Source organism: Solanum tuberosum, unplaced genomic scaffold, assembly GCF_000226075.1.
Source record: "Solanum tuberosum cultivar DM 1-3 516 R44 unplaced genomic scaffold, SolTub_3.0 scf00294, whole genome shotgun sequence".
In the NCBI taxonomy this organism is placed as follows: Eukaryota; Viridiplantae; Streptophyta; class Magnoliopsida; order Solanales; family Solanaceae; genus Solanum; species Solanum tuberosum.
The window spans coordinates 696,086-715,293 of record NW_006239231.1 but is presented as its reverse complement, the minus strand read 5'-3'; the positions used below and the strand labels follow the sequence as shown (position 1 = coordinate 715,293).

The 19,208-nt window shown below is 30.7% G+C and overlaps 1 protein-coding gene, 1 non-coding gene and 1 pseudogene across 2 annotated transcripts; 1 reads left to right on the top strand and 2 right to left on the bottom strand.

Moving 5' to 3' along the window:
* LOC102594277 (actin-7-like) overlaps window positions 1-6,449 on the bottom strand; it is a 14,469-nt pseudogene extending 8,020 nt beyond the window's left edge.
* A 1,950-nt stretch (window positions 6,450-8,399) lies between these two features.
* On the bottom strand, window positions 8,400-8,830 carry LOC102598891 (actin-like). The gene is made up of 2 exons (XM_006359780.1): window positions 8,600-8,830; window positions 8,400-8,465 (listed from the first exon to the last, which is right to left on the bottom strand). The coding sequence occupies exons 1-2, from the start codon at window positions 8,828-8,830 to the stop codon at window positions 8,400-8,402; spliced, it is 297 nt and encodes a 98-aa protein (XP_006359842.1).
* A 5,583-nt stretch (window positions 8,831-14,413) lies between these two features.
* On the top strand, window positions 14,414-14,485 carry TRNAH-GUG (transfer RNA histidine(anticodon GUG)). The gene has a single exon. It is a non-coding gene; the product is annotated as a tRNA-His (tRNA).
* Window positions 14,486-19,208: the final 4,723 nt, after the last annotated feature.

Genomic DNA, 19,208 nt, shown 5'->3' with positions numbered 1-19,208 from the left:
AGAAAGGAAGTAGGAAACAACCGAAAAGGGGGGGGGGGGGGGGATATATAGCAAAAACAAATAGTAATAATGCTTTATGATTAGAATTATCATGTAGTGATGTAGGCAACAATGAAAATTATCATGAAACATTTTACTACTGTGTAAAATAATAAATAAATTTTCGTATGAATTGTATATATATATATATATATATAAATATATATGCTAGTATTAATAAAGCATTATTTCATAAACCAGATATAGTGTATCGATTATGCATTTCCATTTTTACCAAAAATAAGTTTTTTTTTAATTAATATATGTTATGCTCCTACCTATGTATATAACAAATCGAATTGTTTTTATGAAATGGAAATGGAGAAATCATATGTAGATGTGTAATGAAAGGATGACGGAATAATTAATAAAATCAATTTTCTCACATAAATAGGTTTATAAACAACGATGAAAGCTAAAAAAATATATTTATACATTTGATAATTAAGGAAAGTTGGAGATTTTAAAATATATATTTAATTAATGGACATAACACCCAAAAAAAAATTAATAGATTTTTTAATAATTTAGATTCCATATTTATTAGGCTTTGACCGTCGGATAAATTTAAATTACAATATTTGGAAAATATGTCGTTAATGGAAATTAAAGCAAAACTAATACTGTGATTATACTATTACTCACATATCAAGTATCTTTCATCAACATTACAACTTAGGGTTATTAGCTTGTTCATTGTTACATTATGGCGATGCTTTGTGATTCTCAATCAAAATTATTGGCACAGTTCGGACCCGCGATGTCGAAGAAGGTTGATGTTGATATGATCCTGAAATCCCAAGAACAAATTCTTGGCGAAGCGTTTGATGGAAAAGAGAAAGCGATGTCACGAGAAAGAGATAGGGAAGCAGCACGAATCTCTATTTCAAGCATCAAAAGGACGGTTAACTTTGATGATGGTTTTCTAGCAGAAAGAGAATTGTTGGCCATTATGGGTGCGCCACGACAAATTCTTGACAAAGCATTTGACGGAGAAGAGATGAAGAAGAAGAAGAAGAAGAAGGTTACGTTCTGTGAGGAACAGTTGCGGTACTTGCAAGAAGAGAAAGCCAAGTGGAAGCTGAAAAAAGATAGAGAAGCTGCTCGAATTGCTATTGCAAGCATGAAAAGGATGGTTAACTTTGGTGATGCTATTCAAGCGGAAAGAGAATTTTTGACCATGATTGGTGCTCCACTACCAAATTTTGGCAAAGTAGTTGATGAAGAAGAGAAGGACAAAGAAGTTGAGTTGTTGGAGAAGCAGTTGCAAGAAGTGAAAGTCAAGTCGCCCATGGATTTGGCGCCCGGAGCTAGGATTGCTATTCCAAGCATGGAAAGGATGGTTGATCTTGAAGATGGGGAGATTTGATGGGCATCCAAAAAGTCATTGGTAAAAGAGTTTGGTTGTTTTTCAATCGATAGTACTTTTCGTTTGATACTTAAAGTGAATTTTATTATTAAGGATGTGTTTTATACGGAGGAAAATATTTTCCATGAAAACTATTTTAATCATCTAATTGAAAAATATAGATGAATGATTATTGTATGTCAATTGCAATTTGCATTTTCAGAAAAATCTATCACTATTATAAGATCTTTAAACTTTTTTTAAAAAAAATAAAATATTCTGCTATAAAATTCCTTTTTTCGGGCAAAAAAAAAAAGTTAACTTCCTAGATATTATACATTATCGTAATTATAATGCTTGTTGACTTGGTGAATATGTGTTGTTGAAATTCTTAACTCTCTACCATAGTTGGGAAAAAAAAATTAAAAGTATGAATCATTCTAGAGATGTAATTCATGGGAGTACTTTAAAGATTTTATTTTAGTTAAATTTATAATTAATTGAGCAAGAAGCAAAAGATCATTTATTTGCCCTAATGAAAGTATTAATCATAAAATATTTAGTTTGAGTTATTTAAAACCGATATCATTTTCCGTTGTTGCACTAATATTGAAAGTATTAATCATTAAATCTTAACATAGTTTTCAAATTCATCAGAGAGAATGATATTAAGTATGAGATTATGATTTTATTTGCTAATTACTATGAATTCAAGAATAAAAATAAAAAGGTTAATATAGCAATAAAAATATAATTGGCATTACATATCTTTGCTCCACTTCTCAACTACATTGTTACTTCATCCAAACTCAGCCTAATTTTTGGTAGAGTCAAGGTAAGTAGGGGGTTTTCCCTTTAATTCCTTGAAATTCATTTTGTTGAATTACTCAATAAATATAATTTAAGGGTACATATCTTTGTTTTTCTCTCTTTTGATGATTAATTTGATGCTTTGATTTTCTAGTTTTAATAATGTTCAAATTCGTGATAATATATAAAGATATGAAAAATATTGTTTCTCATTTCTAATAAAACTTGGAAAATATCGGTTTATTTTATGTAGCACGAATCATGTCTTACGTACAAAACTAACCGTCTTTTTTATTCTATTTTTTCATGTTTTTTTCTTAGTCTTTTTGTAACTCCCCAAATTTCCAAACTATGACCCTAGCCGGTCTTTGAATGCATATAGACTCCAAATCCGATGATTTTTAATGTTGGGTAGGTAATTAAAATAATTTCTTTGTTTGGGAAGATCTTTGGATGTGAATAAGGTCATAAGGGATTTCGAGAGTATTAAGATTTTATGGCCTAATACCAAGAGAATGAAAGATCGTGAATCCCTTGTCCTAACGTCTTCGACCGTTCGAACAATTCAAGTTATGTGCTAAAATTTATGCCCATTTTACTGAGCACTACAGATTTTGCGCGACCCACCGTGCGAAGTGGAAATCAGCCGCGCTGGCAAGTGAGTGTTGCTGTAAGGGTCGCAAAGTAAGCTCCAGCTGCGTGTCCGCGCACGTGCTCCGAAATTATTTAAGTCTTTTCTTCTTTTCACATTTTAGGAGGGTTGTTTTAGTCCTTTCCTCATTCCATTGCCCTAACCCATAACTATTAACTTCCCCAAGAGCCATATTATAGAAGATTTGATAAGTTACGACAAACGCTGCTCCTCTTCTTCCCTTACACTTCAAGAAACAAGATCCAAGGTTATAAATTCTCAAAGTCTCTTTCCTAATTAGTTCTTCGTCAAAAGGTATGTTTGAAAACTCCCTAATTCAAACTACGCATACAAGATTTATATTATATTTTATTATTCGTATTTCCTAAATTATGTATTGAGGTAAGGGTTGAGAGATGATTTCATGAAAATTGATTATAAATAATGTTCTTCTCTTGTTAATTGTGTTCAAATTACTTTACTATGATTTCAAAATTTGGATTGTTGGTTTTGAATGGGTGATTCCTCATATGATTTTGATAAGGGTTTTCCCTATAAATATTGAATTTGGAGATCTACGAGTCTTTCAAAAGCTTTGGTTTAAATGATGTACACATGGTACTTTTCCGTCTCGGTTAAATGCTAATGATTTTGCATTTTATATGTTGTCTTATAACTTGGAAAGACTTGGATGTTGACATTGAACGAAATGAATAAACATAAATGAGTCTTTGATTTTCAAATGACGGTTTAAGAGTTCTAAATGGCTAACTATGAAATTGGCATGGTTAAATGGCGTGAAAGTCTTGATATGATGATACCAATGGGAATATGTCTTATTCGGATAACTCTTAATAAATGAGAACTTGTAAAGGTTTTAATTGGGGAGCTTAAAGAGAGTTTGGTAATATAACTGAGAAGACGTAAGGTCCTTGTGACTCATCACCCGAAACCACGTTTGTCGACGTCGGAGGTCCTTGTCCTGAAATATGAATGACCATTGTAGGTTGCTAATCAGAGCAGCCTCTACAATCTTTTCTTTGGGTGAGTTTGGTTCGCCAGATTCTTATATTTCTCAAATTCATGCGGCATACATGATTTGGGACCTTCGGTCGGACGGAGGCCAGACCCATACAGCCCGTGGGTCACATTATGTCGGTAAACACTAGCTTACTCAGAATTAATGATTTTTGAAAGGTTTTTGTCTAAATGTTTTGGGTCTGCACTTATGATTTTGTCTTCTCTTTACGGTTATGTTATATATATATATTGTTTATCCTTTCCCCTGGGTTGCATGCAAGTACTCGTCGTACTGACCGTCCTCGAACACTACATCTTTTCATGATGTAGGAACGGAGACACATGTTCGTGGCTCCAGGCAACAGTAGATTGTTGAGGGATAACGGTCAACATTGTGGTGCTTTTTCCATTTTCCGGAAAGTAGACTTTTCTTTTATCAAGTCTTTCCTTTAATTTTCATGGTATGTCGGGGACCATGTCCTGGTGTAGATATTGTTATTCTGTTAGTAGAGATTTTGTAGACCTATGGTTAGTTGGATTCGGTTTGCTAATTAAGATTTGTCCATGAGGCAAGCGAGGTCAAATGTTTAATACTATCATTTTCAACATCAATGATGTAATTTCCTATAACTAGGTAGAGAAAAGACATGGTGAGATTATTTGAATTACTTCAAAGCAACATGGTCACGTACATGACATCACCACATTATTGTTAAACTTATTAATTAGAATTTATTTGTTTCAGCTGTTATTTGGTTGCTTCAAATTAGTGCGCCCCAATTACACACACTTAATATCCAGGTAATATTTAAAGAGTGGCATATACATTGTTACTACTAATGCTTCCTAATTTGAAACATCGATGATTACATGTAGCACTTATAGAATTTGTTCCTTAGCTTCTAAAAAAGGAAATCACATACTAATTGTGCATTGAGAGAGATGACTATCAAGAAAAATACCAAACATGTTCAAAATAGTTTCCTATTAAAATCATATTTTGGTGTAGTGATATTCGATACAGTTGCAATTACAATCTAGTAATAGCTTTCCCTGAATCATTCCCTATACTTAACTTGTTTTCATGTAGAGGTGACAGTTAGGCTTACGAGATCATTCAAGGATGATGGAGTCTGGAGCTTTTACCTTGAACTGCTACAGTTTCCTCCAGCATCACCAAATGTCGACATACTGCTTGATGAGTATTAATTCATCCAGCTAGCTAGGTTATGCTATTAGTATAGCCACATTAATGATTTATTCCATTTGTAGATTATCAACATAGGTTCACAATGATGTTACTAATGTTTGTTCAGGTTTAAATGACAATCTAGTCAGCTTGAAAGAGAATTTTAAGTTCACACATTGAAGCTTAGAGCACTTCCTATGGACAATTGAGGCACCAAATTCATCGTACTCACCCTTTGTTATCAACATCTGCATAGGATGTAGATATTAGTGTTGAATCCCTTCAGCTTAAAAGAAGATAAGAACACGTTCATAGTTAGAACTAATCGTTCAAGACCAAGACTTGGTAGATTGATTTATTGATAAGTCAAATAAAGTAAGGAGAAACTAACTCTTTCGAAACTATTGACGGAAGCTAGAATTGATCCTCTTATCCAGGTTCTGTACTTCCTCTCAGGTGGTGCTACCACTTTGATCTTCGTGCCCCTTGGAGCAAGAGCAGTGATTTCCTTGCTCATACGTTCTGCTATACCAGGAAACATAGTTGAGCCACCACTAAGCACAATGTTTGCAAATAAATCCTTCCTAGCTAATATCAACATCGCTTTTCATGATTAAATTGTAGACTTTTTCATGGATTCCTGTCGATCCCATCCCGAACAAAGATGACTGGAATAGGACTTCAGGTCAACGGAACCTCTCAGCATTAAGGACTTGTCCAGAAGGAAGCTCAAAGGCCTTCTCAACTGAAGATCTGTTTTTTGCCTTTTCAATCTCTGTTCAAAATCCAGTGCAACATAAGTAATTGTCTTCTTCATACGCCTAGTAACATTATTTTCTCTTATCGTACCGTGAAATACATAACCACCCTCGCAGAGAATCCTCATGAGGTAATTTGTAATATCACGACCACCAAGACCTAACAACGAGATAGCATGAGGAACTGCATGTCCCTCATAGATGGGGACCGTGTTGGCGCCACTATCACCAGAATTAAGCACAATGCCTGGTTGAAAAATTACAAACGAAATTAGTGACTGGCTAAATTAAACAGAAGAGAACCAGTATTTCTTCTTCTGCTTACCAGTTAGCCGACTATTAGCAAACAGAGAGAGAACAGCCTGGATTGCGACTTACATGGATGGAACACTGAATTTCTCAAACATGATTTCGGTCATTTTCTCCCGGTTTGCTTTGGGGTTAAGTGTCACTTCAGTCAGAAGAATGGGATGCTCCTCGGGAGCAACACAGAGTTCATTGTAAAATATGTGATGCCAAATTTTCTCCATATGATCCCAATCTTTTTACCATGCCATGTTCAATGGGATATTTCAGAGTCAAAATACCTCTATTCCGCTGAGCTTCATCACCAACATAGGCATCTTTTTGTCCCATACCAAGCATGAAGCCAGTATGACGATTTGGATCATGAAATCATTATCCCACAAAATCTCTTCTACCAGGAAAGTGAGGAAAGCATGTTGACATCATCTACACATTCAGTATGGAAAATACCCAAATAAATAAAACCATCTTTGATAATCAATTATACATAAGCAGAATTAAAAAATATTCCTAATAACAAGTAGCAAGCACATTAAAACAGAGACAAAATACACTGAATCCAATGGATAATCAGATAGAATTGAAGCTTACGTTCAATATTGGGAGTGAGAGAAAATTAAAAAATATTCCTAATAACAAGTAGCAAGCACATTAAAAACAGAAGACAAAAATACACTGAATCCAATGGATAATCTGATAGAATTGAAGCTTACGTTCAATATTGGAAGTGAGAGAAAAAGAGACTTTTTCTGGTAAACAGAGTAAATGGGACTTGGCTATAAAAGCTGAACTAAAAAGAATAAATCAAAGGGAAAAGGGCATCATTCTGTCGTTATAAAAATCTCATATATATGTCTAAGTGAAATTTTTTATTTTAAATTTACTTTTCGATTTTTGATTTTTTAAAAAGTTCATGTAGATCTACACTTGATCCTTCTCACAGGTGATTTTCTTTACTTCAATGATTCAGCTAATTTGAATATATTATTTTGATGATCAAATTTATTTTTTCACTTATTTTTTTGTAAAATTTATCATAAATACCTCAAATAATGTCTTGAATTTCCAACTAATTAAGTGAAGTTCCATGATACTATCCATGAACTTCAAAAGGAGTCATTATTCAATGAATCTTTTTTTAGAGTTTGAACCGATAAACTTCAAATTCTCAAAGCTTTGTCGGAACTCCTGCATAGTAAAACTCTAACACATTGTGTTGAGTTTTTTTTCCATATTTTCATCAAGGATACATCATACATCTATCCAAATTTCATTTCTTTTTTAAAAGTTTGAATAGTTTTGAAATGATGGTTGAATGTTGGCGGTGTGAAAGTAGTTATCATCCTTCCTCCACACCCTTCTTTTTGCGCAAAATTACAGAGTAGGTAGAGCATTTGTCATTGGTAGCTCAGTAATTGTGGCTACCACATCATGTCTAACAAAAATAGTTCTTATTATGTCAACTCAAACCCGCTAACTGTCAAAATTCTAAGTCTTTCAAAAACTTAGTCCTATCACCCTCCTTTGCTAAGAGATCATCAACTTGACTTCGCTATCTGTAGTTGTGGCTGGTTGCTGGATTCATTAGTGATTGCATCGAAAACCTGCATTTAGAGACTAGTCAATTGTCATTATCAAAGATAAAGAGTGTCTTCATCCCATGAGAAGGCAACAATGTGTTTGATGCTGGTATACAAAATCAACGCAATGCTGGTATACAAAATCACCTAGTAAAGATTCAACATTACTTCACGTGTATCGGGAAAAGCAATGATTTGGTTGATGCTTTCGCAAAACAATAAACTTAATTTTAGCTTCCAACGATTAACAGGAGCTTATGCTTTACATTACCCCCGGTACTTACTTTCAATGTGTACTATAATCATAAATAATGTTGTGAACTAACAACAAAGCAAGTACTATTGTACCTTTTCTTTCATTATCACCTACAACAATAGAAAGGTGTGAAAAAAAATCTCTGCTTACAAACCAGTTATCATAAATGAGCTGAGGATCGTCAAAGCTAAGAAAGTCCAATCCGAGCTCAAGTAGAAAAGCATGAAAACATAAATTTCACAACCACTTATCGATACTACTGAAAAGTTTGCTAATATAACCAAATGTTCTCAACCTAATGCAATATAGGCACTTAGTAACATACGATCCACCAGTTTCCTCCTTACTAGCTTATTATAAAGAAAAGGAAAAAGCCCGCCAAGCAAGAATAGATCACTGTAACTTAAATGAAGCATTCATTTGAAGGGATTTAACTACAGAAATTTGAAGTTCTCACCAAGTTTAGGGACACTTCCTGTGGACAATTGAGGGACCAAATTCATCATATTTGCTATTTGTTATACACATCTGCACGTGACGAAGATATTAGCAGTTAATTAAGAATTAACAAGAAGACAATCACCATTAGAACCAATTATTTGAGACTAAGGACTTAATCGCTTGATTTATTGATCCATCAAATATGGCAAAAATAAACTAACTTGTTGGAAAGTACTGAGTGAAGCGAGAACTGGTCCTCCTATCCAGGTGCTGTACTTCCTATCAGGTGGTGCAAACACCTTGATCTTCGTGTGGCTCGGAGCAAGAGCAGTGATTTCCTTGGTCATACGTTCTGCTAAGCCAGGAAACAAAGTTGAGCCACTACTAAGCACAATGTTTGCAAATAAATCTTTCCTAATATCAACATTACATCTCATGATTGAGTTGCACATTTCCTAATATCCTTGAAAAAATTGTCAACACACGCTGGGCCCACAAGATAGTGCCACGTAGGCTGAAAAAGGATAGAAAATTATATATAAAATAAGTTCGGGGGTAATAGGACCTTAGTAAATGTTAGGTGTGTCTCAGGGATTTTGGGCATAGGTTGGGGGTACTTATGCATTTTCCCAAAAATAATCAATATGCCCTTTAACTTAGTTTTTGCTGACATTTATGCTCTCCAACTTTGAATGTGCACAAGTAGCCATTTACATTTGTATAAAATTAAACAAATAGGCACATGCATCCTACGTGGCATAATACACGTTCGATAGGACGCCACATAGGATTCACATGTCGATTTGTTCAATTTTATATAAGTTTAAATGTCTATTTGTTCACATTCAGAATTAGAGGGAATATATGTCAGTTGAAATCAAATTTAAGACATATTTATATATTATCTCAATTACCAAATTTTACATAGTACGTAGCAATCCACGTATGTGCTCATCTCAAAATTGAGTGATATTCTTTATAATTAATTTCTTTAAATACTAATAGGCTATTCAAGTTAGTATATATTAGGAATTGAAGTTGCTTGTACTCCAAGGATTAAGAAAAATTAATTCGAGTCCTTGCAGGATTAAGAAAAATTAATTAAGCCACCCATAAATAGAACAAGTCTGTTTATGAGTCCCCAAAATAAACAAAGACGTTTCTCACATCTAGAAATTATCTGTTATTCCATGGATATTGAAGTTGATCATTATACTGCTTTGGATTTACCCTCCGGGAAGGAAGGGGCAAAGCTTTCTGAAATCGACATATCGAAAGCCTATCGAAAGAAAGCATTAGAATTGCATCCAGACAAGAGACCCGATGATCCCATTAATGTTCACTCCAACTTTCAAATTTGTGGCATAAAGAAAGATAAGTTTTTTAAAAAAAAAAAAAAGTCTAGGGAGATATGGATAGGGTTGTCACATAAAGTTAATAAATTAAATAGCATATGTAACTAAACATGTCATTATAATTACTTCCCAAATAATACTATATTATTTACTTAATTATTCATCATGGTGATGAAAAATTTGCTGAATTTGGTAGCTTTGAGCAATATTAATAACAACTAAGTTGGACTGATGAACACTTTAAAAGACTCGTTGGAATTGATCCGCTACGAAATTAGTACACAAGCTAATTAATCAAGTGTATGTAAGGGAAATGGAAAATGGAAACATAAAAGCTGGTAGATGACAAGCTGATAAATTGGATTGTGATTATAAAGCTTGAATGTAAATGATTACACGATTGAAAAATAAGTGTTGAATTTGCACTAATTAACTTCTTCTTTTTTTTTATCACGAACAAATATGATAATAAGGATGAGTTTTTTTTTTTGTTTTGAATTAAATATTCAGACTCAAATCATGTAAATAGTTAAAGGATAATAAACTCTTCTTTTAAAATGGAATCATACATCTAATTTAATTGAACGAGTAGATTTCGAATATCAAATATGCAATATTGAAAAAAGTCCTCCTTCATGCATGCATGCATAAGTGTCGGCCTATTTGTAGACATGAGAATAACGGCCATTGGACCTTATCCACCTTAATTTAGTTGGTCGTGTTTTCTAAATTTTCTTTACTATTTCGTTTTGATTCTCATTCACAATATGTTCCGTACGGAAATTAAATATTTTACGGAAAATATTTTTTATTTATTTTATATTTGATTAATCAAACTTTTTGAAAAATATTTTTTTATGAAAATAGTAACATTTTTTAGTGAAAATAGAGATATGTACTTTAAAAATGTAAATTTTTTTTTTTTTAGTGAAAGTAACAAAAAACGAATTCCACTAGTGATATTACAATGTCATTTTCGTCCTCTAACACATATCTTTACCTTCACCCCACCCCACATTCAATTTATGAAGAAGAGAAGAGAAGAGAAAGTGAAAGGAGAAAAACTGAGTGTATTAGAACCAACCAATTGTAGCTATATGTCAAAAAAAAAATCGTATGTGTATAAGAGAAATCAATACGTCTATGCTCAAACTATATCTTTTTTTGATTGATACATGTTGATAATGGTAGTTGTATCTATGTATGAGAGAGAGATTGTGTATGTGTACTTATATGTGCGTTGATTTGTGTATTTCAATACAATTTGTGTCTGAGATACAATCTGTTTTTCGCTCTTCTCTATCTCTCTTGATCTCGCTCTCCTTTCTATTCTCTAAAACTATTATTATAAATCGTCATTAAACAAATTATAACTACTATTCATAATTATGATCCAACAAACTATAATTATTAATAAAAATTCCACTTAGTTTACTCATCTTTTAATTAAGTGCGCACAAATCTTGGGCCTAACCCATTTCACGAGGGCCTACTTAGTCAACTATTTGTGTATGAACCTTTTTGACGTCACTCTTTAAATTATATGTCTCCAAGCAAAATAACTCGTAAGTCAAGTAAATAGAAAGCTATGAACAAATTTATAAATAAAAGTAAAAAGAGAGCAAAGCCAAGTTGAAAATGAGTAGAATTATTAATCATGTCCTTTCAAAGATATATCTTTGGTCGCCAACTCTCTTATCATCAGGTCATCGATCAACTTCCTTCATTTTAACGTATTACACATTAGATTAAAGGTGAAATTCACGTTTATAAGTAGTTAAATTTTTTGTTTTTTTCACAGATAGATTTAGTCGACAGAGAATTAAAAAGCCTTAAAAATTATTTGTGCAAATTGCCCCCTTTGGAACACAAGAACTCTTTAATGGAAAATAGATATATAACTCCAATTCCTTCAAAATTGATAGTCAATTTTATTTTCGATAGGGGCAATTGATAACTGAATTCAAATTTGATCATTATTTTCATATTCGTAATAGCAATATTGAGTTTTTTCGACCCTTTTCGTGGGTTGAAAAAGAGAATTAAAGTCTATGAGATCGAACCTCCTATTGTTCCTTGGAAGCTCAGTAATGCCCGTTAACATTCTATCTCATCTTATCACATTCTTTTCTGTAAAATTAGAAAATGACCATCAATACCGTAGTCTACATCTTAATTAACTCTTGGATGATTGTTTGAAGTTTTCATTGTTAATGACTTGATTGTACGACATGTGATATTCAAAAGACTAATAAAGAAAAAGAAATGAAAACGAAAGAAAGTAGAAAAAAAAAGAAAAGGATAAAAGGAATCTCACGATGATAATAGCTAAACATACGTGTGAAACATTGTGAATCATATATATTATCAAGCAGCTTCATATAATTGCATACAAAGTAGTCAAATTTTATAAAATTTAATGACCACAAGTAATTAAATAACTATGATTTATATGCTTTTGTCAAGATAAAGTTAAAGCTACTCAATAGTTAAGTAACATTTGGTTCTACGGGGTGTTTATAATGAAACTTTTACTTTATCATGTTTGTATATATTGATTTCCTCCATTTTATTCTTCTTATCTTTCTTTTTATTCTCCCTGCCAAATCAATTTATAAATAGATTGTTGTTTTTTTTCAAGATCATAGATTGATCCTAAAAACACTATTTTTAGAATTTTGTTTTTAGTAGAGAATTCGAAGAGACGTGAAGGAAAAAACAATAATATTTGATGGAGAAAAGCATTATATTTGGAGAAGAAGAAAGGAAAAAAGGTAAAATAAACTCACCGATTTCAATTCAAGCTTGGAAGAGAGATATACACCATTTTGTTGAGTTTGGTTGAAATGAGAACTTGCCAACATATAAGAGAAATATATTTATATATATATCCTCCTCAATGGTTAGTTTTATTTTTCAATATATACACATCATTATACGATATTTATAAATTGCAATAGTACGTCTTCCTCAATGGTTAGTTTTATTTTTCAATTTCAACGAGCTCAAATCTCATCTAATTAAACTGTAGTACCAATTCTTTTATATATACGCTCCTCTTGATGTTTTGCTATTCTTGATATATTATTCATAAAACAGACCACATTTGGTTGAATTTTAAAATTTGAACTTGAAAGGTCTTCAATGATGATTTTCATTATATTCACTTCAAATTTCTTATAAATAATCCTAAAATTTCGATATGAACTTCTCTCAATATTTTGATTCGTTTGATATATTATACGTTCAAAATGCTTCATATTTGCAGCTAGTAAAAAATTTGAACTCCCTAATATTTCCAAGAGAAGCATCAATAAGCCCAAAATTACCCAAGTGACTGAAGAAGATTAGTTAATGATCGAATGAAGATTCTTAGTAATTAGCGATTAATTGAGTCATTAATCATCATCATTTTTTATTCCTCCTTTCTCTTTCTCTCAATGCTACTATTTTTTATCACCAATTGCCCTTTCGTCCTATTTTGATAGAATATACGTAAGTTTTATCTCTATTAATTATTATTGAGGGGTAGAGTACTGATTGTTTTTAATAAATCGTTGGCTCAATAAAAGCATATTTCAAAATAGGTTTAGAAATATAAAATAAAGAAACTATGATGAAAATTATCCATTGTTTAATTGCTGCAGACTTTAGTACTGAATAATATTACATGCATGTTTTCACACCCTTAAAATAACGTTATTTATAGGTGAAAATTGCATTCAACTATGGTAAGATTATTAGTATCTTTGCTACATTTAATTTAACTATTTACTAAAATTTCATACTATGTACATTTTTTATCAACTTTCAAAGCATCTAACTAAAAAGGATCCAAATTTAAATGCATTTTACACGAATTTATAAGAATATATTTGAGTTTTTAAACTTTGGACTCGTACAAGGCTCCAACCAAATTTAACTTTCGAAATTTTCAAAGTTTCGTAACATCAATTTTTTCTTATGATTTTTGGTGTTAAATTTTCAAGTTACAGATTGAGTTCTTGATTTTACTTTTAATTAAAAAAATTGGATGAAGAACTTTGGATTTTTAGGTTCGATCTCCAATAGAGACAAAAATACAAGCTAGGTGATTTCTTTTGTCCCAATCTTGGTTGATAGAATTGCTTGGTACATGTTGCTGATGGTAGGTGATAGATATTACATATAACTAATCGTGGTGCACACAAGGTTGCTCTGACACCAAGGTTACAAAAATATTTATACCTTATCTTTATTTGTACTGATTAGACATAAACTCATATACCTAATACAAATAAGTTCAACAATATTGTCTTTCTAGATCCGCCCCGATATCCTATTAGGCTAATGAATAGTTCAAACTAAAACACATTCATTGTGATCGTATTTGTGGCATTGAATCTTTAAGGAAACAATATATATTGATCTATGTTTGAATTGCATAAAATTTATAAAGATTGACTAAAATATTAACTACTTTTGCAAGTATTCAACAACAATATATTTCGACATGAAATGCAAAAATTAGTCCTCCATGTTATAGACATGTGTGAAGAGAAATTGATTTTATTAGTTGGAGTTATCAATAATAAGAAAATGGATGTTATAAACTCATTAAATTTAATTTGAATTGTTTCAATTTGGAATTAATAAAGTATATACAGTATGAAATAAATTGTTGACAAAAGGAAATATCTTGTGGCTGTAGTTTAGTGGTAAGAATTCCACGTTGTGGCCGTGGAGACCTGGGCTCGAATCCCAGCAGCCACATAAATAATTAATCTTTTTTTATCCAAATATTTTTTTCGCTAATTAAAATCATGTGTTATGTTTTGATAAGAATAATTAATTTCTAACTAATTTAGATCAAGTAGAACATTTAAGTAATCCCATTCCAATTAAAAGAGTCAATTCCCTAAATGGTCACCCAAGTTTAGGAAATTACCTTGAAATATCATTTATGTTTCATTTAGGACCAAAATATCACTCAACTATTACTATTTTCCTCCAAATATACTTGACACTTCAAAAGTCTCGCTTTCTCCTAGTTGGCATGATGTGTCATTAAAGTCTTTTTTTTAATAATAGACTAATTTAATTTAGCAAACTCATCAAAAAAATATTGATTTACAAATCACTCATGAACGCTAATTTACATCAATTAATCATAAATTGTATAATAAATCAATAATATTAAAGGTCAATTAACTATTAAAAATTAATTAATTGGGTGCTTTGAAATCCATATATACTTACAATATCTTTTTTGAAAAGAAAATAGAAAGTGAAAGTAATATTTATATTAGAAAATAAAATTTTGATCTTTATTTATTTGTATACTAATCTCATATAATATGTATATTATTGAATTAAAATACGCAATTCAATAAATCATTACTTGTATTTCATGAATTTGGGATGAGATAAGAATATATATTGGTGTTTAATTGTATGAGAAGTTAAAATATAATATCATATAGAATAAAAGAATAAAAATAAAAATTAAAAAAGGTTAAATAATAATTTTCTCTTCCTTACCAACTTTTTTGTCAACCTTACAAATTTATTTGATTATTTTTATGAAAAAAATTGCTTGAAATTTTCGAATAATTTATTAGGAATTTTAAAAATTATCAGGTAATAATTGCACAAAGGTTTTTTCATTGAATTTTGTTTGGTAAGAATATATAAAGGAATTAGATTTTTTAATTTTTTTTTTAATCTTCATAATTCTCATGTAATTTATATATTTGTTTCATAGAGACATAAGTTTGATGGATTAAATAGGTCTATTATTTTTTTTAAATGATAATTTAATGACATGATATATCAACTAGAATGGAATGAGACTTTTGAGGTATTTAGTATTTTTTTTGGATAAAATATACTTCCTCCGTCCCATTTTATATGTCGCCTTTTTACTTTGCACTTGTATTAAGAAATGATGTAACTTTACCCTTCTACCCTTATTTAATATTTTCTTAAGTCAACTTTATTAATAAATGACAAGATTAATTAACTATTCTATCAAGGGTATAATAGGCAAAATATGGTGATTTATGCATAAATTTTATAAAATGACAAGTATTGTGGTCCAACTATATTTTTTTATGCATCAATAATGACATTATAGTACGTTTTAAAAACCTATTCTTCATAACATAAAAAATAAAAAGTTTAATTATGATAAAATATTCTTAAGTATGAAAATTTATTCTTAATAAACTAATATATATATTTTTTCAAAATAATATGATCATTATTTTAGTTAAATGAGTTTAATAAATTAAATTAGTCTATTATTAAAAAAAGACACTAATGACATGTCATGCCAACTAGGAGAGAGTGAGGCTTTTGAAGTGTCAAGTATATTTGGAGGAAAATAGTGATAGTTGAGTGATATTTTGGTCCAAAATAAAACACAAGTGATATTTCAAGGCAATTTCCTAAACTTGGGTGATCATTTAGGGAATTGACTCCAATTAAAATTGTCTTCAAGTTAATTAAAATATAAGTGTAAGCATCAAAATAAGTTATTATCTATATCTTCTATCTATATTATATTAAAAACATGTTGATCCTTACAAGTTGGAAACGTTACTAAAATGCTTTATATAGATAAAAAAAAATGTCATTTAACTATTTTTTAAAAATAATTATCATTTAATTATTATTTTGATATTGATGATTTTGAAATTAAATAATGTTATAACTATTAAATCTTTACGTATTTGTAAGAACAACTTTTAACATTTAGTTTTTATCCGAAATCTACTCTATTCGCTGCACTATATTCATTAGTGGTATACTATACCTATAGGCTTATACTACAATCATGGAATAATCTATCTCATATATAGATGGTGATATATTAATTCCGAATTATAATCCTAAGATAATCTAATTGTAAACCAAATGATATACAAAAAAAAATTGTAACTTATAGGCTTGAAAATGGCATACTATTTGTGTTTCTATAAAATATAATGTCATTAAAAGTAAATATAAAATTTAATGTTAAATTATTTTCAAATATAAAAATATATCATATTTTAATAAATTGAAAAAAAAAATGCAATGAGGGTAATATACTTTACACGTTTCAACAGATTGGGTAGTTAATACATGATCATATAATCATGATGCAATTCATTACCATTGAACATGCTTAATTACATGATTTTAATTTAATACATTGGTAATGTAAAATGTTATTAAATCATCTGTAAGTTGAACTTATATAGCTAGTTAATTACTCCTTATGTTTCAATAATTATGTGATGTAGAATGATTCGACATGGAGTTTGAGAAATATGATTTTTTTTTGCAATATTTCAAAACTATCCTTAAAAACAATACACCTTTGTGGACTTTTTCAAATAAGTGAGACCTAACATGGATAAACTATTGATAATGTCATTAAATCTTTGTCAAATAAGCAAACGTACTGTCCTTAATTTTTTTTGAACTAACTAAAAAGAATAGAGTGTTATATAAATTAAGACAAATAGAATAGTATTTTATATCAATCAATGATTATTAAATAGTTACCAACCCCACCCCTAACCAACTCAGGAGTCGACCCAAAACCTCCCAATCCAAGACATGCCCCGACCTAAACCCTAACTCAAGATCTAATGCCTAATCTAAGAACTTACCCACCCTAGACCCAACATCAACCCTAAACCGAACCCTAACCTGTGATCCAACCCCTGAGGCCCTGAACCCAACTTAAGACCCGATCCTTAATCGACACATAGCCAAACCCTTGACTGTGAATCGACACATGACAAACCCCTCCCTTTCCCCAACCAAGACTCAATCGTCTCAAGACTCGACCAAATTAATTACGGCTTGGTATAGTCTCAGGCCTGGAGTCTCAGGGTTGGAGTTGGGTCTAGGGTTGGGGTTGAAGGTTGGGACTCGGCGTCTTAAGGTTCAAGGTCAGGTCTCCGAAGGTCGATTTTTAAAAAAAATAAAATTGCAAAATTGAGCTTCAAAGATTAGTATTCTCAAAAAAAAAATTGTTAACGACCCCAGAGGTCATGGACCGAGCTCGGTTGGGTTGCACTTTTCCGATTTTTGGTGCTAAAAAATCGACCTCCAAAGGTCAATTTCATAATAAAATATTTTTAAAAAAAAATATTTAGGCTAAAATCAACCGCTTGAAATCAATTTTCGGAGGTTGATTTTGAATCCTTTTTGGTAGTACGAAATTATTTTGGGACATAAATTAAAGAACAAATTGTTCATTCAAACCACAAAAACTGACTTAATTATCGTCATGCATGATTGCACCAATATTATGAACCTACAAGCTAGGAATATATATTAGTAGAAAAAGCATAGTAGTATAATAATATAGCTACCGACGGAACATGGACTTTCATGTATGCAAAAATTGTTTAACACGAGATCGTTAGTAAGAAGAGTATTTTGAAATATTTGACTAATTAATGACATTTCTTAGCCAATTGGCCAATGGAGATAACATTTTTGAGCTAAAAAATTAACGGAGGATAAAATTAAGTTATTTTTGAGTAATTTAGGAGCATTCTTTAGTCATTTTCTCTGATAAAAGAAAGATATTAATTACTAGTAGAGTAATATAGGAAACAACTCGAACAATAGTGGTCCGCTAACTCATAATTGAGTAGATGTGATGTTCCTTATTGCTTAAATAATTGGTCAATTATCAATTTGTGCATAACTTGAAAATCAAATTTATTTAAAATGACGACTTCGTATCTAGTAACATGAATGTTATTACTAGCTTGAAATAATGACACTTTTTATTTTTAATTAGAGATTTATAATCTTTTGGCAATACAAATCCAAATTAATCGCTTCAATAATAATTAACTTTAGAAAGAAAAACATAAAAAAAACTTTTGGCAAAGCTCAAATTTACCAATCATGTCTTTATTCAAAGTTACCAATCATGTTGGGTTATTATACAATAGTTATAATATTTTTGTTGACTCAAACTGTAATTTTTTCATAAACTTGTAATATGACGATTTCTATAGCAAGATACACACAATGAAAATTACGTAGAAATCAAGAAGTGATAATATGCACTGTGTTTATTAAAAAGATATTTTTATCTAACTATACAATGTAAATTTTCAATAACGAGATGTCGATTGACATCACTCAATAATTATATGTGTCTCCGCCACGTGGGCACGCATACACACATATATAAATTCCATAGTGTTAAGAGCTAATTAAATTATATCCTTATTCTTTCCCAAATTACAAAATCTCTGAAATTTATAGGATCTTGAATATATCAGAAAACATGTGAGTACATAGCTCACAAATTGAAAATGATACATTAGAGGGATGTATCCGAAAGGGGATAGGAATGTATCCGAGAGGGGATAGGGATGTATACGAGAAGAAATTTTTGTAATTTTTTTAACTGGTAGAAAATCTTAGAGATTATAATAAAATAAGATATTTATTTATGTAATTTTTTCATATAATT